The sequence below is a fragment of the Dioscorea cayenensis genome, chromosome 16 (assembly GCF_009730915.1).
Source record: "Dioscorea cayenensis subsp. rotundata cultivar TDr96_F1 chromosome 16, TDr96_F1_v2_PseudoChromosome.rev07_lg8_w22 25.fasta, whole genome shotgun sequence".
NCBI lineage: Eukaryota > Viridiplantae > Streptophyta > Magnoliopsida > Dioscoreales > Dioscoreaceae > Dioscorea > Dioscorea cayenensis.
The window spans coordinates 6,372,329-6,393,896 of NC_052486.1; the positions used below are offsets into that span (position 1 = coordinate 6,372,329).

Here is a 21,568-nt window from a genome sequence, read left to right on the forward strand (position 1 = left end):
CATCTATTCATGTTATCCAAACTCAGGACGCATGATCCGCCTTGAGTTTGAGGGGGGGTGTTAGATGTATATTAGATGTATATATGTATGTCTGTATATATACAGTGTTGTTGGGTATACTTATACCATTATCTTCTATATGTACCCAAGGTCATACTTGTTTACATTCATTGAATGAGAATCTATGCTTCCCTATCTTCTATCTTCTAACACTAATATGGGCATCTCTCTGTAGGTTTTTTTTTTCTGTTTCTGTTTTTTTTTCTTTTTTTGGGCTTCAGCTCTCTTTCAAGGACTATGGTTATCTAACTACCAATTATTTTACTAACTTGAGATCTTTGTTACGTTGATGAGATCGTCAAGCTGTTTTTCTGCTGGTATACCGTTTAAGATCATAAGGTGATGATACTTCTGATATATCTATAGATGGATTGGATTGCATCAAGAGGTTGTGAACTCTTTTGAGTTGTTTATGAACACCAAGCCAAGGAAAGACAGGTAGTTCCTGAATTATTGGGAAACCAGACAATGGCATCAGGTTATTTTGTCTCTATATTTTCTATTATTTAGCTTCATATTGGTTAAAGTTTGTGGAGGTTGTGCTATTTCAGAATTTGTCTCATTGTATAATATTGTTACCAATTGCTTTTATTAATTTTAAGTATATGGTTTTCTTTTTTCTATAAAATGAGAGTTGTTAAGCAATGGTAGTTGCTTGTATAATTAATTTGCTAATTACAATTTTATGCCAGTTTTTAAGTTAGTCATTTGGATTATAATCATCATTATTTTGTATTTTTAAACTTTGAGCATGTCTTACATTAATAAAGAAAACATGAACTTTGGACTGCTATGGTATATTATTGCCAATGAGGTTTTTCATTTAATATGTTTAATATATTTTTGTATTTTAAAAAATATTTTTATACTATATAATTATTAAAAAATATTATTATTTTATCAGATAAAATATATCAATAGTTTGTGTATTATTTGGAATATAGTTATTAAAACCAGTTTAAAATCAAACACTCCCAAATTCATTTAGGTAAATATTAAATTAATAAAAAAATAAATATTATTTTAAAATTAAAGATCATTTTTTAATCCATAAATTGTTATACAAATATGTACACTAACCGAAACTATTCTTTGGTGTGCACCAAAGTTGGTGAGATAACATGAATCACCTGAGACGGTTATCACTAATGTAATTGGTTTGTCGTCTTAGAACACAAATGCTACTGAAAGAACAGCATAAATTACAAAGAAAATCACATTTGAAACAGGAGCTAGTAATAGGTAGTGAAATGCTCCTATCCCCTTGTCTGGTGAATAGAGTTGATACAAATGTTATCCAAGGGTTATATTCTAGCTGCATCGGTGCTACCTTGGTATTATTTACAACCACCAAACACAAAATGCAAAATGCAACACCAACGACCTTTGAGTCTATTGGTACACGGGTCACCGATAGAGCTCTCACCGAGTGGTGAGAGTTCGATTCTCGTGAGCACATTTCTGGGAGTTGTGAATAGTAGTTGTGTGGTTCCAGCGCCCACGTGAGCGCGGCCCCATCCCCATTTATTCCACGAGGCATGCGCGTCCCCGGGTCTTTAGTGAGCTCGCCCCGCTCCTCTTTCCCAAAAAAAAAAAACACAAAATGCAACTCTGAAAGAATGCATCCTGGTCCGTAAGCCTAAGTTCGCTTTCGGTTCAGCTTAGTAGGTCTTCTTGATCGGCCAGCAGAAGGTTGAGGGGCCGTAACAGGCAGCACTGTTCCCCCTTTGATATCATTGGAGCCTCCAACATTATCTAGAACCTTTTGGGCTTCTATGAAAACTGTGAAATCTCTAATCTGTAAATCAAACAGATAATTAGCAGCAAATTGATGTAGTTGTGCAACTATCTGTTGATATTTTCATATCATAATTGAACAGGGAGATGGTTGCACTTGCCTCTTCTTCCAGTTCATGAATCTTCTCATCCTTCAATTTTGCTGCAGCTTTCTGCCTGCAAGATTAGCACATCAAATTGCGATAGTGTCTAGTAATACAAGTGATTGCAGTATAACACTGGAACATTCACATCAAGAGAAAATTTTCCACTAAAATGAAACTATATAGACTAATTTCTAAGTTGAACAATCATGTGTATGTATCACATTTAGTAATTTTGAACTGCACAATTAAGCATATGTTAGCTTACAGACTGTTTGGATCAAGGAAATATGGACATAACAAAGATTTACTAGTCATTTCCTTCCCATCTTTTCCACTCTATTTTGTTTTCCCCATTCCCTCGATCAAACCACAGTATCAGTGAAATATTATTGACATGAAATAATTTGAGAAAATCTGTTGTCCTAAATAAAACTTGGCAGCATGCATCATGCAAACAGTAATACAACCCTGCTATAACTTAATCCAGAGCATGCCCGCTTTATTAAGATTCTGCATGCCAAAAGAACTGAATATACATTAAAGATGTTGGACATTTCATTTGAAGCCCAAGATCAGCACAATCAATTCTATCCTTCTAAAGATGAAGTTGTACCTACTAATCATCTATTGGTGCTACTAGTCATGATGATTATCCATATCTGTGGCTATGATAATTAAGCTTGCATTTTATGAAGACATTGCAATACAAAAGAGACTAATTCCTACAACCATAAGAAGCCAGCATTTTCACCTGGATGAGACATTGATACATACACTCATGAGGAAATTATACAAGTGCTCTATGTGAACCATACCTCTCCTCAATTTCCTTCATCTTTTCACGCAAAACACTCTGATTCTTCATAAGCTCCTCATTAGTCTAAACTCATAAAGAAAAAGTTATCATACAGGATCTGATAATGATATCAGTGAATATAACTAAAAACTGCACTACACATGCTTCTGCAAGAAAGAATAACAAATCGAGTCCTGAAACACATGGAAGGAATAACCTTACATCTGCAGCAATTTTCCTCTCCTTGATGCTATTTTCAAGTTTAAGTTGAATGTCCTGCAGCCTCAAACTCAAAGCAGTTTCCAATGCTTCAGAAATATTTTTCTCCTTGTCTTCTTCAATCTTTGAAAGTAGAGCCTCATAATGCTGTTAAAATTTCAGGCAGAAATGGTGTAAAGAGAAAGATATAGAAGAGATCTATGGGCGGGAGAGATAGAGTTATATATGCAAATAATGCTGATTTGTAGGGCATACATGCAAATTTAGCTTTTATGGGTATATACATGATTTACAATGATTCTGCAGGTATACTGTTTTCCCACAAATAATTTAGGAACAAATATTTTAATAAACAATGAGATACCTGTTTCTGCTCATCAAGTGTATTTGCAAGCAGACGGTTGTATTCATCCTTTAACTGTTGCCAATTTTCACAAAGTCAATATAATACCAGAAATCAATTGACAAAATCAAAGATGAAATCTCTATACATATTTGTTTAAATTAGGAAGAAGAAGTTATTTTTTACTGCTTCAACTTGGCTGACATATAGAACTCTACTGAAGCAGGAATCATCACTGCATTCACAACTTGCACAGTTGTCAATAGTGAACCTGCAGCGGGACTGAAATTTATCATCACTTCTGGACTGATTAAGACGGTGAACATAGGTATCACCAACATAATCCCAAATTTGCTGTGCATGTGGATCAAGGGCATAGCAATGGTGAGTATCCCCCCAGTGGTCTCTAGCATGACCTTCTTTGTACCTACACAAGCCAAATTTTGGAGATGTAAATCTGAACAGAAGGGTCTAGCAATAGAAAAAGAGCATTATTTACATTCCGCAAAAGGTTTCCTAGTAGATGGTAGGATGCATGCGTACATCTGTGGGAGTTAACACAAACAAACACTCAACTACAACCAAGGTTTAGGTGCTTCCAGTCACACTCTAATGCTCTTGCACAATGACTTCATATTTCATTTTGTTGAATCCATCAATCAAATGTCTAGTACAACTCAACCATTTAGTCATTTACAACTACTGAGAGCATGCCTTTACCCAACATGCTCATAAATTTATTCTCGTGAAGAAGCACCTATCTCTATGATCATTACATTGTTGCAATCTAAAGCTAGTTAATGACTATTTCAAAGAATGCAGAAACATGAGAATATTACTGATAGAGAGAAAGAGAATGCTTGTTCATCTATCCTTCCTTTTTATCTATCTGCATATGCCTCCTAAAATATAAGACAATCCCTTTCCCATTGTTAATTTGTGGAAATGACTGAGTTTTCCATACATTTTCATGAAGAGTGGTAGATACATATATACAGAATAACATATGTCTATACTAGGAAAGTTTTTGAATTCCTATAATTAAGCCTACTCAATTTGAAATCCTATAATCAAACAGTCCAATTAATTACCATAATTAAGCACCTAAAGTAATGCCTAAGAATCTGTAACACTTATAAACAATCTTTCAGCAAGATGGGCAAGGAAGAAAAATAAGAGTCCTTTCGTTATGGGTCTGTGTTAGTTCCATCTAAACATATGGCCAATAACAGGAATATAGAAAAGCTACATGTACTATAAAGTAGTAACTTAGCTACAGTACCATGAATATTACTCATACTACCTTCCACATCCAACGAAGCCGCATATCAGACAGATCCAAAGGTGTTCAGATGTGTGACAAGTTGAGCATGTAGCCTTTAGGGTATGCTCCTGAAGGAATTGACAAACCTTCAAAAAAAAAAAAAAGGAATTAAATTATATCAGAATCAAATAATATAAAATTTGACAAGATTACATGTTGCATACAAACAATTCCTATATGACTTCATTTTCTTATGGAACCATTTCACAGTAACGAAAAAATAAGTATCATCTGTAAATCTTTCGTGAAACCATACTTTTGGCTTGTGAGATGGAAACAATCATAATCTACAAAACATTATGTCAAATCAAAATCATATACAAAACAAAATGGAAATATGCCCAGTATAAATAAACAAATATCATGTCTATATTCATCAAAAATTCTAAACCACGACCCAGACTTACTGAAACATGCTTATGAAATTCATCGATCTGGAAGAAAAACCTACACTTTCTTCAAAAAATGAAATGCTTAATTAGCATCTCTAAGTACGGGTGTGCATTTGGCCAAATTAATTGGATATACTGAATCAACGCAGCACTTCTAATATGAGTCATTTTGGCTATGTTTTATTTATTATTTTTTATTGGTTCGGATCAAACTGCGATCTGCGAAACAAACAGAAGTTTGGTTCACTGTCAGGTTCAACCTCAAGAATAAATCAGAACCAGATGAACAACAGACATTAATATAGCCTTTTCTTGAGCCTAATTTTTTACTTTTACCCATCTTTGCACTGTTGAAGATACAAGTAATAAAACATAGTCAACTAATACTGCTTTTGACAAAAAATTGAATAATATTCTTTTCTGTTGCAAGTATCTTGTTTTTTTTATTGAATACTGTTTCAGGTACCATCAAGCTTACTCTGCAATCAACATATCACATACACCACAAGCTAAAAACAGTATGACTTGTTGGAACAAATGAATCAACCTGAGATAGTAAAATCATAAATCCCTTTAAAATGTATCAGATATATTATCTCAAACCTATCTCAAGTACCATAAAACTTATTCATTAATCACCAAGCTAAATTGTTAACTAATTGCTAGAACTCAGGCAAGAGAGTTTCATCAATACACACATCACACAAATAAGGACAAATTATAATGTTTTTGCTTTCAGCTGTATTTCTTTAAGCGGACATATTAGCATCATGTTTCTCCTTTGTTGTTGACGTAATATCTTTTTGCATCTATTAAATAAATAAATAATATAAGAAAAGATTTTTATATAAATGAAAATTTTGAGTGTGGCTGTGAACATGTATTCCTAACTTGCATTTATTTTCAATGCCATACAAATGGACATGAACATCAAGAAGCCATACATGGATTGATGAAAAATCAGGCCGTAAATTTCCAAATCATTCTTTCATGCAATTTTGTTCTTGTGGAGAGAATACAGTAACTGATATCATTATAATATATACAATTATAAAAATAAAGATATATCTTAAAAAAAATGCAAGTACAAATACCCCTGTCCTAGATCAAATACCACAAATATTAGACCATCGAAAGAGAACTTATGCGTTCTTCCATGTTTTGCTAGAGGAAACCTTGTGTGATAATTTTACATGGAAATATAAGGTTTCCTCTAGCAAAACATGGAAGAACGCATAACCTTGTGTGCATTCCTAAATTTTTAAATATGCTTACTGATAATTTAGGAATGCAATTCCAACTTCTGAGATTTGGGGAAAAAATGAAAGATTTGAGATCCGTGCCTAGATGTGAGTTTAACCCAAACATAAAAAATTACTGCAATAATGTAGCTCCATAAAGTCTTATGGAGATGATTAAAGTAGTCAACACTTCAGGGAATTTTTTTGAGGATGTCTTAATCATGAAAACGTGGAATTCGTTAATAATATAAAACCTATCAAAAATGCACATAATGAAAGCCCTTGCCAGTGATTATTATAATAACATTATAACAAAATTTACTTTTGATATTCTTCAGTAATTAAGTCACAACAATAGAACTATTTAATCCTTCAAGCATGCCGCTTTTACAAAATTCCACCACTACACAGCATGTGCTTATTAACTGCTATGGATTTTGAAAGAAAACTCTGTTATCTTGTTCTAAGAAAATTATAAATAACACTACCCTAAGCCTTAGAAGGATAATATGTACAGGGTACAACCGTACAAGTTGAACAAGGCCTTGTGCAAAGAACAGATCAGTTAATCATACACAAGTTTTCATTTAAACTTTGTTTGCACAACAGTATTTTATTTTTGCAAGGTTCTTGTTTAAATTAGATAATCCACTGGTTGCTTCATCTTCTACTTCAACATTTTCACTCAAAATATTAGACTTTCTCAATGGGAGCAGGTGTATGATTACTGGTTTGTGCTTAGTTACTATTCTACTTAATGGAGTTAGATACTAAACATACTGATGCTGAAGAATGACTACCTTGAGTCTTAATTCAGTGATTCATACAAAATAAAATAATGTAAGTAGCCAAGCAGCAGCAGAAATAATAGAAATGCGCTCAGTGATCATAATTTGGTGATCAAAGACACAAAGCAATGAACTTGTAAAATTGTTTTGATTTGGAAGAAATCTACTCACAGGACAACAGGAATTAAACCACTTTGAAGTGCTTGGAAAGAATTGGTCAAAAGTAGTTGCAACAATCCCACTTATATCTTGATCCAATTTTTCTGAACATCAAAAAGTAAAAAAGAATTAAACAGGCATACTCCCAGTAAGAGATGCAAGCAAGCAAACATATATTGACATGCAAGCCAAGGGATATTCATACTTTATAAAGTACCAATTCTCAAATAAGTCAAAAGGATAAGGTACAACTGCCAAGGCATAAACATACTAAACAATAAATTTAACGAGGCATAAGACTTAAATAGGAATATTAGGAAAATTTAATCTTCACTAAGCAGAAAAGAGTTACTGAAGAGAATTTCAGAACATAAGTCTTAGGAGGAAGCTCAAGTAGTTGAATACATGAACAAATGGACCATATTCTGGCTAGGCAATCTCTAATAAAAATTAAACTGCAATTAGATTATTGGCAATATAGGCACAAGTATAAAATGTGTTTGATACTGTTTATAGTTATTTAAAGAAAAACTAAATTAATTGAAAGAATTGGTCATCACTAAAATAATAAAACGTAGATCTTAAAGACACTACGAATATAATGATTCTTCAAAATAGTTTGTGCCTGATAGAAAGATCCGATCCTTCTTGAACTATCAAGGATTATTAGGAATCAAAATTAGATTTTTCCTGTTATTTCTTGTTTTGTTCATATCCTTATTGTGACTTCCATTGATACAACAGAGGTCAGCAGCTTATACAATTGTGACTTCCCTTGATACAACAGAGGTCCCAATAGCATCAGAGAGTTCAGATCTAAGACAACAATGGTGAAGAATGTGTTTTCTTAGACAATGGTCAAGACTGAGTTTCATTCATTAACTTCCACCACGCTCAGCAGCTTATACAACAGAGGTCTCTTCTCCTTCTCCCTGCCACATCCTTAATCATGACAGGCAATGTTGTGAATAATCCAATATTACAGATAACTCATTAGCAATTAAATGGTGGATCTGCTTGAAAAAGATTGCGTGTTTGATTCCTTATGAGGCATAAACAAAGATCTTGGTGAGGTTAAGGGCATATTAATTCCTCTTATCATTGTCATCTTTACTTGATACATCCTCTAAAGTGCACAAGGCAGAATCTAGGTGAAATGATGTGCTCAGCCTGAATATTGGAGAAACAATGGGTATGGGACGACCACCAGCAGCAATGACTGATAATAAATTTAACAATTCTTATCAGGAGGTGCCTAGATAAAAAAATACTAACCACAGTGCAATTACTACCAAAATATTTATCGCACATGGAATACATGCTAGAACCTTCACAATAAACAAGTTGATTCAAGCAAGTACGGTGGAGGAAAAGTCTTTTCCATCTTTACCGGATTGGGAACAACTCGACCAAATTAAGAAATTTTTATCCCAATCACAAGCAAGAATTGTGCTTCACAGAACCCCATGGCAAGTTGTTCATTTTCTTAAAAAGGTATCAATCCTTCTGCTTTTACCACTCAGATTGATCCATGTATTATGTGGATAGCTGATTCTAAGGCATCAGTTCATATGACAGGGAATAAAGAATTGTTCTCTTCATATGATGCTCCATGTTCTGGTACATTACAAATAGCTGATGGTTCTCTCTGTGGTAGTTGAAAAGATTACATGAAACTGTCAAATATGATAATGCTCCATGCCCCAAAATTATCTTGCAATTTAATTTCTATTAAAAAGCTGATCATGGATTTGAATTGTAGTGCTAAATTCCTGATTTGCACACAAGGAAGATGAATGGATCGTGCTAAGATGTGTGATGGCCTGTATTATTTGGCTGATACAAGACCTACTGTGGCTCCTGCAAGCAATTTCACCGCAAATACTTGAGATATTTTGCAATGGCATAAACAACTTGGCCATCCTCTATTTGTTTATCATCAAACTTTGTTTCCTTCTCTTAATAAAGATTTCCATTCTCTTTTATGTAAATCTTGCATTCTTGGTAAACAGACAAGAAGTCATTACAGAAGCAAAAATTATGTGTTGTTAACACTCCTTTCATTGGTAGTGATGTCTGGGGTCCACCTCAAGGGGCAAATGTATCTAGCTCAAAATGGATTCTCACTTTTATTGCAGATCACATATGCCTTTGTTAGGTTTATCTTCTAAAAGAGAAATCGGAAGATGTATCTTTCTTTAAACGATTCTATCATCTTGTCCACAATCCATTTCAAATCATCTATTCACTTAATTTGTACTAACAATGGCCGAGAGTACATTAACACCATTCTTAGTTCCTATCTTCATAATAATGCTAGTTTCCACCAAAATTCTTACGCTTACATTCTACAACAAAATGGAGTTATTGAAGGCAAGAACCATCAATTTTTGGAAGTGGCTGTCTGTCATGTTTCAATCAAATGTCCTGAAGCATTTTAGGTATGAGGCAGTCTTAACGGCAACCTATTTAATTAACAGACTTCCACTAAAGGTCATACAACACAAAACTTCATTGCAATATCTTCTAGCTTTTACCTAATAAATATATTTATTTTAGACCATATAACTTAAGATGTTGTGTTGCATGTGTTTTATGTAATTCAGCACCAACTCAGGATGAGCTTGAACTCGTAGCTGTCAAATGCATTTTCCTAGAGTATTCTCCAAGTCAAAAGAGCTATAAACATCATTCCCCTCAAACAAGACAAATTTTTATGTAGCATAATGTCTTGTTTTTGTAGTCTCAATGATATCACTTCAACTATGCTCTTCAAAGGGAAATTACAAATAAAGAATAAAGTTGTGATACTTCTTTCTCACTTCCAAACAGCCTCTAATACTCGATGCTTCTGATGAAAAATGGTCTTTAACCATTTCATCATCTCAAGATACAGAAGATGAGGTAAGACCACAACAAAACATTGAAGTCTATTCATAGAGGAAGAAGAAGGAAAAGGAAAGACAAGACACCACACATTGATACCTTTAATTATATGACCACGAGCATGTAATATTTAACTAATATTTAACAGAACATTGTCATTGATGATGACTGTGTTCAAAAAGGTGATGGAAAAAGTGATATTGATGTTCCTATAGCCATCAGACAAAGGGTCAGAAGCTGCACTTAGCACCTAATATCTAACTGTGTGTTGTGTGACAAGTTATCTTTAGCCTACAAAACATCATTGCAGCATGCAGATGAAGTCCAAACACCCAAATCATACAAGAAGCTCTTCAGAAGCTGGAATGGAGAAATGTAGTCATGGAAGAAATACAAGCTTTAAAAAAGAAAAGAACTTGGGATGCAGTTGCATTACCACAGGAGAAGAAAACTATGGTTTGTGAATAGATGTTTAAAACACAATACAAGTATGAAGGCTCAGTTGATCGATACAAAGCTTATTTTTTAGCGCCCAAAAAAAAAAGTTTTACTCAGACTCTAGGAAGAAAAACTTTTACGCTTGCTCTAGAGCTAAACACTATTAGAGCTTCTGTTGTCATTAGCCACCAACATGAACTAGCCACTTCACCAAATGGATGTTAAAAATACATTCGTCAATGGTTGACAAAGAGGTGTATATGGACTTGCCCAGGGCTTAGAGATTCTTATGAGAAAAGACAAGAAATTTCTATATGGACTAAAACAGTCATCTAGAACCTGCTTTGACAAATCTACAAAAACCATAGAAATGTATGGCTACACAACTTACACTTAAGGTAAATATGATCATACTTTGTTAAGTATCTACCAAGCGGGAAGAAAATTGTTTTGTTAATTTATGTTGATAATATCTTATCACAGGTGACAGCCAAGAAGCAATAAGAATATTGAAAGAAACCTTGAAACAGCTGTCTAAGATCAAAGATCTACGCTATCTCCATTATTTTTGGAAATGGAGGTTGCAATAAGCAAAAAGGGAAATTTTATTTCGCATTTAACTTGCTTAAGGGAGATAAGTTTGTTAGATTGTAAGCATATGAGCAATCCTTTATAGTTAAATGCTAAATACATAATTACTGATAATGGGTGCCCGATAGACAAGGGGAGATATCAGCACGTAGTTGGAAGGCTGCTTATTTTCCTTATGCAAGGCCACATTTAGCTTTCTCAGTACTCAGAGTGAGTCAATTTACACACTCACATAGTAAATAACATCTTTTAAAGCAATCTACATAATTTTAAGATACCTGAAGACTAAACCAAGCAGAGAACCATTGTTCGAGAAGAAAGGGTATAGAAAAATTGAAACATTACAGATGTTGACTGGGCAGGCCAAATAGATGATAGAAGATACACTTCACGTTACTATATAAAACAATAGAGATATTTGGCCACATAAAAAAGTAAAAAGCAAACAGTGGTTGGAAAAAGCAGTGTTCAAGCAGAATTGAGAGCTCTTGCTCAAGGGATATATGAGTTGATATTGTTGACATGAGTAATGGAAGACCAAAAGATGATAGGCATAATGCCTATGAAGCTGCACTGCAACAACAATATGGCAGAATTGAGTATAGCTACCAATCCAGTTCAAGGAACAAGTTGTTATGGAGTATATGCCATCTCAAAATCAACTAGCAGATTTATAAACAAAAGGTCTTCCAAAGCCAAGCTTCAATGAATTATGAATTAATGTGCAAGCTGGTAATGGCTGCCATTTGTTCTCCAGTTTGCCAGAGAATATGCGTGACAGTCAAGAATCATTCTTTAACACTCAGGATTATTAGAAATCAAATTTGGATTTTCTCCTTATTTCTTGTTTTATAATCACCTAGGCAAGCCCTATAGCCTATTTCTTTATCTAGTTTACCTTGATACTAAGGATTAATTGATGGTTCCATGTCTATAAATATATATATATTTGCAAGTTCTTGTTCAAAAAGGTGTCAGAATTTTGTAATTTCCATTCATATAGTTCATTGGCTTCCTCAAATCATAATTATCACAAATTATATTTAACTGGTGTATGAATTCATCATAGCATCAACCTAAATAACCACAAAAACATTGAATATAAAAACTACTGGATTCACATTAATAAGATTCATGTATTTTGGACGAGGTTTTCAAATTTAACTTTTATGGATTAAACCATATCTTACGAAAAAATTTCAAATTCCAAAGCGGCAACTGACAAGGAGACACAAAAGAAAAAAGTAGATTATTTCCTTTTAACCCTTTTATGTTCTGCAAAGTTAGAATACAATTATACAACTAGACTAAAACATATCTAAAATGGTAAAAAAATTTACAAAAAATCTTTTAACAATTATTTCTAAAGACATCAAGAAATCAAATTTTCATAAGATTTTTGTTATATAAAATACAAGTGTCAATATTTGGCTCTTCACTAGTGGCCTTCATACACTGCTCCAGGTATAAGAGACCAGATTTATAATAAACATGGTTTAGACAAGGTGTTAATAGAACCTACTTTCGCATTTTGAAATGTCAATGAAAGTAATGACTAAAAATCCTAATGTTACAAAATCATGTGAAACTATCTTCTCACAGCTCAAATGAGTTCAACATCTAGATAGATCAAAATGACACCAAATACAACATGGTAGAGATTAAACCTTTTTATTAAGAGTTTGAAGAATCCAATACTTCTCCTAGGCCAAGAAACAAATCCGCACTGCTTCCATTACTCAAAAAATAAAACTTCTAACAATCATAGACTTACATAGGCATTTAACAAAAATAAATCTCCCCGCCAATGTTGAGGCAAACACTAAAACATCTGTTGGTGAAAGTGATAAAGCTCAACCTTCAACAATTTAAAATGTCTAATCCATGTCTACATATTTTCAAAGTGTGACATGGAAAAATTAAAATGTTATTATTTCAAGACATAGAATCAATGAACTTGTATACAAACAGAAAGCATTCCTACTTCAAGGTAAAGAAAATTATAAATCAAGCAAAACAAGAGGAAGTGTGGTATACATATAAGAACAATTGTATAACACAAACCTTAATTTCATTAACCAAAGGCAAGACCAGCATATGAGTTTCCATCAAACTTCCGAAATGAAACAACTACAGCATATAATTAAGAAATTTAAATTGCCAAAAAAGCAGGGCAAGTGGAAAACTCTCACCGAGGCAAGCAGGGCAAGTGGGCAACTCGGTGAACCCAATGGGAGGAATACTCGCAATCTCAGTGTACTCTGTGAACTCCACGAAGTCTAGAAACAAGATGTGGCAGACCTCTGGCTGAATTGACCATCAAATCAGCCATACAAAAGCAAGAAAAAAGAGAAAGCAACACAATCATTCTAAGAATTCACATCTACATTTAACCTCTGTATCCGAGAGACGCCAACCATTAAGATCACAATAGAACCTATCCGCGCTCTCCTGCTCATCAAACCTGACCACCACACTGTACAGGTCCTCCACCGCATCATTCCTGTAAAACCCATCATCCACCAATCAAAAACCAAAAATAAAAAGAAAAAAAAAGGAGACAGAAAGAGAGAGATCTTTGAATCTATAAATCATACCTGATTATAAGAATTTCGCAGGCGGGGCTGTAAGGGTGGCAGAATCGGAGGAAGTCATTGATGGAGACGCGTGAAGGGACGGCAAGGGCGAAGAGGAGCGTGATGCGCTGACTCTGAGAAGAGATTGAGGATGAGAAATTGAAAGAAGAGCAGAATGGAGAAGAGGACAGATGGGAGACGGAGATACAGGAAGGAGCGACTCGAGGGGTGGATGACAGAGGGAGGAGGAGGAGGAAGCGGAGGGGGAGCGGGTGGGATGGTAGAGATGGATGACGCCACGCCGGACTTGGATTCTAGGATTGGGGTTCTGGGGGGATGGTGGCGGTGCTTGATTGCTGGTAGTGGCGCCGCCGGCATTCTCCGGCCGATGGAGCTGGTCGATAGAGTGGACCCGGAGTCTAAACATGCTTGCTCGATGTACCTGCTCACTCTTAAAGAATTCTCAAGTCACTTGGTAGAGGAGACACACTAAAGAATAATTCAACAAGAGATTAAGGTATTAAAAATCATGATCAGGTTAAAATAATTAGCACAGTTACTTATATTATCATTTTTGTTTATATAAGTTTTTCTTTTCCGGGATAAACTGAACTCCTTAAAAATAACAACCAAAAAAAAATGAAATTCAAGATTGTTTTATGAAAAGAGAGAGAATTAGGGATAATGATCCGGAAGAATATTTCAAAAATTAAAAAAAGGATGAAAAATTAAATAAAAAAAGATAATGATAAAAAAAGTTATATATATATATGAAATCTGAAAAATCTGAAGCTCAACCAAAATATGAATAATGATAAAAAAAAAATGAAAGGATAATGATAAATTCTTTTTTCAAAATGATAAAACAAAATTCAAAACAAAAGTACAAGGGAACAAAAACAAACCAAGCAAAACCCTAAATCCGATCCTCAACGATCTAAGCTTCAACTAGCATATAATTCCATCAGCTCACCGATCAAATAACATAAGACTTGTATCAAAAGAATTAGATGAAAAAACATAGCAAAATGAACCTGATCTGAGGCAAAATCTATAAGCCACATCCCAAAAAATAGCGAGATAAGAGATCGAGGAAAAGACCTTGAGAATGGGGACTCCTTCAAAATGGAAATCAGGCTTAAATTTAGCGGTTGCTCGATTGTCAAGCGGAGAAGAGAGGGAGAAGCCGCCGATCTGATGTAGAAGAGCCGCCTCAACGCAAGAGAGAAAATAGAGAAAATAGAATAGAGAGGAGAGGGAGAGACTCTAGAAATTTTCTGTTTTTATTTAATATGTCAGTCGATATAAATATTTATTTTTTATATAATATTGAAAACCGAAATATTACATGTAATCATGCAATGCGATTATTCATGCATTGAGACAGAAAAGATGGAGAACCTCCACAGGGATCTCCTGGGCGGCGCTCACGGCAGGAGGCGCGGCGGTCATCATGGTGGCGGAAAAAACGGCTTAAGCGGGGGTACTCTGAAAGGCTCATACATCTCTAGTTCCTCTAGAGGAATCTCGTCTAATTCGGATAGGCCTTTTGGCGAATGTGGTGGCGCGATCAGTAGAAACCAACTTCATCGGAGGAGCTTTTGGTCGACGAGATCGTTCCTTTGCACAAGTAGTGAGTTCCGATTCTTCTCCGGAAGTCTCTGCTCTACCTCCGAGATCGGATGCATTGACTCCAACACATGAGTAAATTCAGACTGGGTGGAGGTGCATCGAAAGCACCGGAAATCACCAGCAGCTGCGGAGGAGGCATCGGCTTTACATCATATTCCAACGGCTAGCCTTGCAGGAACCAAACGACAACGTACTTCTCCATCCAACAAGTAAGTTTGTGGGAAATGTCTCCGGTCGTCGACTCATAGGACAGCGGAATGCCGCCATCTCCTTTCATGTAGGCGATGCGAGGGTTCAGGCCACAAGGCAACTAGTTATCCACTAGCCAAGACGTCTGCACCGCGCCTGGCTGCCGCTCATCAAGAACTAGCCGCAAAACCCCCCTGATGTTAATTCTCAGCCGGTGCACAGATCGGTGGTATCTTCTGTTAAAAACTAGACAGAAACCTAGTACATCCGAGGAACAATTTTGTAGAAGAAACTAAAATCTAAAACCTCATAGATTCAAGTGGAAAATTACATTACACAAAGCTCACTATATCAGAACTAAAATTACAGCAAAAAAAAATAGAGAGCAAAAACTAGAGAGACAATTCATTATACTAACTTTTCCTTTTTACATTACAAACTAAGCTTAATCACTAGGCCACGTGTCTATGCCTAAAGAAGTTAACCGTCTAAGCTTCCCACTCAGTCCCAATTGCCTAGAACTTACAACAGAGAGTGATGATCTAATCTGAACTATTGATCTTCCATGTTGATGCTTCTACTGCAGTTGCCTCCAACTAAAGAGCATTTTTTTTATTAGCATATCTCCACCATCTATTTTTCACACTAAACTTCCCTCCGTCAGACGAATTATAGTACCTGAAATTCAAACACTGCTACACACTAGCTATTTACAACACATCCCTGCTTTGTATATATGAAGGCGAGATGCAACAAGGTTTATAGAAATTAAAATCTGGATTGTTGGTTGTTGGCTTCTAAGACTGTTACTCATACAAGAGAATATTTCTATACATCTGCTTCTAAATTAGGGAGGAATTTTTTTTTAATAACTTTACTGTTCTTGATAGTCCATTTTTTGTCATCTCAGCTTTTTGGAACAGAGAGGTTTTTTGTTCTGGTGCTAGTTTCTATATTTGTGATTATAATGCTAAAATCTCTATTGCAGGCTGCTTAAGTTCTAAAGCTGATTATTTATTTGAAGCAGAGGGTGTGGCATTGAAAATTATTCTTCACTATCTTCATCAAAACAATTTGAAGCCCAGGCAAGTGTTCATCACCGGGTAAATTTTTTAATAAGTCACTAAACTTTGGCTTATTTTCACTTTGATCACCGAACTTCAATTTGTATCAATTTGGTCACTCAACTTTAATTTCATTTCACTTGGTAGTAAATCAAGATATTTCAACCTCCAAAATCCAAATGAATGATGTGGCTCTTTTTCGATGACGTGGACATCTCTAATAGACTTAATAATGTGTCAATGGGACTGACTTAGATTTTTAGACAGCCATGTAATCAATTGGGGATTGAAATCCTTGATTTATTACCGGTTGAAATCAAATTAAAGTTGAGTGATCAAATTGATACAAATTGAAGTTCAGTGATCAAAGTGAAAATGAGCCAAAGTTTAGTGACTTACCAAAAAATTTACCCGTTCATCACCCATGAGGAATTAGCAAAAATGATTAAGCAAGGGGTGCATCTTCAGTACTGGAGAACCACCACTTTGATGGAGAATATAGGAGACATGTTGAGGAATCTAGGAGATATTAAGCTGCATACCATTCCAAAAAGCTAGGCCAAAGCTTCTTCCCGATTAGCAGTCCATGGCTGTAACTTGCATGACTTGACTTTATTTCATCAAGGCCACGAGCTACCAAGATGGATTATGAAGCTGTTTCCGATGATGGGACTTATCTTCTAATTGTCTCTAGTCATATTTTGTTTGTTTAGATTCTCTTGTATTTGTTTTTTTAGTTTTGCTTAGATCCTTGTTCTAGCTTTCAGTTTGTTTTTAGCTTTGTTGCTGTTCACTCTTTCTAGTTCTTTGCTAATAAAAGGCTTTTGAGCTCCTTTTAATAAAAAAAAACAAACACCGACTCAATCTGAAATTCACCTAAACTAGCATTCTTCAATCACACTCTAACAGCTTCCCCTTGATTGAAGACTGCACATCCCAAGTGCTTCACGAAATTGACTTTGTTTGTTTGCATCTAAGCCTTTAGTAACAAATCTGCCAACCGCTCTTCAGACCTGCAAAATTGAAGATTCACAATGTGCTTTGAAACCAACTCTTGGATGAAATGGTATTTTACATCTATGTACTTGGTTTTATCATGCATAAGTACTGGATTCTTTGCCACTGCTATACATGATTTGTTATCACACAAAATATCAATGGGTTCTTCTTGCTTCATACCACATTCCTACAACAATTTAATTAACCATACTCCTTGGCAACAAGTAGAACAAAGGGTTATATACTCTTGCTTCAGTTGATGGAAGTGCTACAATCTCTTGTTTTTTTTTAAAGCCCATGAAATGGCACCATTCCCATACAAAAATACCATTTCAGAGGTGCTTTTTCTATCTTTTAAGTTTCCTCCCAATCACGGTCAGAAAACCTAATCAGAAGATCATTTGCATTTCTTCTAAACATGATACTAGTATTTAGAGTACCACTAAATACCTCAAGATATCACTACAACAATACAGACGTGGAGCGACAAATACCAGTGGCCATTTTTAAACCCGCTGCTCATAAATTTTTTAATTACCCGTGACCTGTCTCTCTCTTCCTTTCCCTCATTCTCTCCAATAAGTCAATTACTAGTAACTTAGGCCTTGCTTGGGAGAGGTGAAGTAGAGGTTCATAATGGAGGGTAGGGTAGGGTAAAGTAAGGTAAAGGGAGTTTTTAAGTTATACCTTGTTTGGGAATAAGGTAAGGTAAATGGAGGTTACCAAACCTTGTAATGTTTGAATTGAAGGTAATAGAGAGTAAGGTATTATGGTAATATTACTAAAATACCCTTATAACAAAAAGATATGTTGATGATAATATATATGAGTGTTTTGGGTTTGTTGTTGGAGATAATGGAATTTGTTTTTCATTTAAAGATTTGGGATTTATCTTAATTTTTTTTCAAGCATATTGTGAAACTTTTTTAAAAAATGAAAGGAAAAATTATGTTAACAATTAATGTAAAAGCAAATTATTAATAATTAAATGAATATTAGTATAAAAATTAACTAAAATCTTGAATTTATATTAATTATGTTTCTTTTTTTAAATTTTCTAAATTTTGTAAATAATTGAATAACTAATAAAGAACCCCGATGCCGGGGTTAAAAAAAAAATGATAAAGACCTCGATGCCCGATGCCGGGTTCCAGAAAAAAAGACCTGATAAAGAGAGCCACTTGAACTCTCACACAGCCATTATATTATATTACTAACAATTCATCAAGCTAAGTAATATTACATAATCACCACCATTCCATTCTGAAAAAAATATAAGAAACTTAATCATATAAGTAGTCTTACCACAGCTTCATGACAAGGATATATGATCAGCTTACAAGTTGAAATTGTTCAAACATCATAAACAAGTTCAAATTGTTCAAACATCAAAAAACAAGTTCAAATTGTTCACAAAAACTACTAAAGTCTTATAACATTCATTGTTGTGGGTCATCATCATAATCCAACCAACTCAACAGTAAAGCCTTGCGTTCCTTTATTGGACATCTAATTAAACCTTCCAATAACTTAGAATCTTTGATGAGAAACCTGTAAGCTTTTCCAAGAATAGGGTGTGAGATCCCTAAATCTTTGAGCATACCCCAAACATCATAATCTTTGGTAGGATCTGTGGTAGATGCTTGAACTAACATGTTGGTTGATTGAAGAAGAGCATCAGCTACTATCTCAATCACTGTAGCCACTTTGTCACCATTGTCATCATCATTATTCATTCCTTTATTCTTCTTGTGCCTAGATGAACTTGGAGCTTGAGTTTGTGATTGTTGATTTGTAGCCATTGGTGATGCTTCATCTTGCCCTTCGTTGTCATGCTCATGAGTATTTGGACTTTCACCCAAATTCTCTAAATTCACTGTGTTCTGTGAAACTAACAAATCAATTTCGTCTATTGTGTTTCCTGAAGAATTTATTTCATTTCGCCTCCGTCTCCTCATTTCTGATGCAGTCTCCGCTTGTACCCCAGTTGCCCGATCCTGTCCATAAAGTTGAACAAGTTTCTCATAATTTCTTACCCTTTTATTCATCCATTCAACAGCTTCTGGTTTGGCCTAAATGTAAAATAATGGTGTTATCAAAATGTAATTAGCATTACTTCTTTATTAAACAAAGTACAAAAATTTACCTCAATTAAATGTTGCCATACTTCAGACTCAGCATGCCACATTTCGCTAGTTGGATTCCATGCAAACCCGCTCATTCCGTTCATTCCATTCTTGAAAATGTCATAGCACCTTATAAAAGCTCGTTTTATATTTTTCATCCGGTTTTGAGCTCTTTCTTTGTCTATTGGCTTATCCAAAAATTTACTTCTCACTTCATTTACTATGTTCTCCAATGCATGTGTGGTGAATGTTCCACCAACTCTATTTCCCATTGTTTGTTGATGCAAGTACGCATCAATCAAAGCATCATCCATAGCAAACGTCCATATACACGTGCTACTTCCATCATGAACATTTGAACTTGATTTCCTCTTTGACATATTTTAAACTACATTGATAAGAACACAAAATTATTAATAACAATGGAATATTTAAAATCCATACATATTTGTAGTTAAAAAAGTTTGCAAGAAGGCACACAATGAAATAAAATAAATGCATTACATTACATTAACAACAATGTAATTAGTACATAAAACAACATCATCCATTATACAACAATGCAAAAACAACATCACTCATTTAACAATATTATCCATTTGACAACATCAAGAACTCACTCAACATAACCTTACAAAAAATAAACTACACTGTGAAGACAACATCAATCATGTAACAATGCACCAATAACTTACTCGACATAATTAGTGTACATTTCAACTGCTATAGCATCCCTAATAATTTCTCCGGCAATTGTTTCTTCACTATTTTCCCCAGTGCCATCATGCTCATCTTGAACTTCATCACTAAGTTCGTTATCAACTTGAGCAATTAATATATCATCAGGATCTACACCCATTAAATAATTGTGCAAAATACAACATGCAAAAAAATAATGTGTTTCCAAACCATAATGTGGCTCCGTCCGAGCTCCCCTATTATAGGAAAACGGTTCTTCACGACGCCAAATGCTAGCTCGATAGAATTTCTTAGAGATGCATGGCGAAGATTAAATAATTCACGTGGATTTCGTGGTGGGTTCCTTGAGTATTCCTTCAAGTGGTATTGCTCTCCTCTATATGGTGTAATAAGCCCACTTCTTAACATGAATCCAAAGATCAACAAGCGTAATATTTTTCCTAAATAACAAATGGACTATGTTATAACATTGTTTGTGTATATATGGCCTCTAATAAAATATTAGATCATGTCAACAATTACCTTGAGGGATTTTTTTAGTGGACAAGCTCTACTTAACGCATTTTTTCATTATTCTTGAATCGGATGTTGTTCCTTCCCACCCGTGTAACACGTAAGTGAATTTTTAAATCGATGTGCATGAAGCCAACACATTTTTGTGTTGGGTATTCCTTCCTTCCACGAAACCTAGCAGCGTCGGCATTGGAAACTTTTACATGAACATGTGTTCCATCAATCGCACCAACACAATCCTGGGATAAATTTAATATTTTAATCACACTATACACAATTGTAATAAAATTAAAATTCATTGGGGATTCGATTACCTTAAAATATGGATAGAACCTACTACTGCTGAATATTTCTGAAGGGATTTCTGAGCCATCAGGTTGTACTAAGTATTTTTCCTCTAACTCTACTATAGCTTGCAATACATTATGAAAATAACAGGAGATTGTCTCACGAGAACGACGGAAGAAGAAAGATAGTTCACGATGGGAGACATTATGACCTAATAAATATAGAGTTCTTGCAACTTGCTCCTCGATAGACACTTGCAAAGTTGGTCTAAGACCTCCGTCTCTAACTAATATTTCACATAATCCTAGAAAAGCTCTAGGACACATTCTTATCATGTTATGACACAGATCACTTGACAACAA

General features: G+C 34.8%; 2 protein-coding genes across 4 annotated transcripts; both read right to left on the minus strand.

The window, feature by feature from the left end:
* Positions 1–1,582: 1,582 nt before the first annotated feature.
* LOC120279355 (BRAP2 RING ZnF UBP domain-containing protein 1-like) lies at positions 1,583–16,251 on the minus strand. Of its 3 annotated transcripts, none has more exons than XM_039286281.1 (13): positions 14,798–16,250; positions 13,905–14,138; positions 13,718–13,830; positions 13,515–13,623; positions 13,313–13,427; positions 7,218–7,309; positions 4,605–4,711; positions 3,488–3,728; positions 3,323–3,376; positions 2,962–3,105; positions 2,759–2,823; positions 1,959–2,013; positions 1,583–1,858 (listed from the first exon to the last, which is right to left on the minus strand). In XM_039286281.1, the coding sequence occupies exons 2-13, from the start codon at positions 14,121–14,123 to the stop codon at positions 1,700–1,702; spliced, it is 1,473 nt and encodes a 490-aa protein (XP_039142215.1). In that variant the 5' UTR covers positions 14,124–14,138; positions 14,798–16,250; the 3' UTR covers positions 1,583–1,699. The 3 variants fall into 3 exon arrangements, 2 of the variants coding, with proteins under 2 accessions (XP_039142215.1, XP_039142216.1); XM_039286282.1 differs by having other exon boundaries at positions 13,905–14,147; XR_005541883.1 differs by having other exon boundaries at positions 1,777–1,858; positions 2,957–3,105; positions 14,798–16,251.
* Positions 16,252–19,019: 2,768 nt separating this feature from the next.
* Positions 19,020–20,020, minus strand: LOC120278473. The gene is made up of 2 exons (XM_039285264.1): positions 19,727–20,020; positions 19,020–19,652 (listed from the first exon to the last, which is right to left on the minus strand). The coding sequence occupies exons 1-2, from the start codon at positions 20,018–20,020 to the stop codon at positions 19,020–19,022; spliced, it is 927 nt and encodes a 308-aa protein (XP_039141198.1).
* Positions 20,021–21,568: the final 1,548 nt, after the last annotated feature.

What these genes read in the sequence shown, in the direction of transcription:
- LOC120279355 (XM_039286281.1), bottom strand. Translation starts at nt 14,123, where the DNA reads ATGTTTAGACTCCGGGTCCACTCTATCGACCAGCTCCATCGGCCGGAG. An exon ending in TGCGAAATTCTTATAATCAG is followed by an intron (nt 13,624 to 13,717) that starts GTATGATTTATA and finishes TGGGTTTTACAG; the next exon opens with GAATGATGCGGTGGAGGACC. An exon ending in TTCATGAACTGGAAGAAGAG is followed by an intron (nt 1,859 to 1,958) that starts GCAAGTGCAACC and finishes TTTGATTTACAG; the next exon opens with ATTAGAGATTTCACAGTTTT.
- LOC120278473 (XM_039285264.1), bottom strand. Translation starts at nt 20,020, where the DNA reads ATGGATGATGCTTTGATTGATGCGTACTTGCATCAACAAACAATGGGA. An exon ending in TATGGCAACATTTAATTGAG is followed by an intron (nt 19,653 to 19,726) that starts GTAAATTTTTGT and finishes TTTTACATTTAG; the next exon opens with GCCAAACCAGAAGCTGTTGA.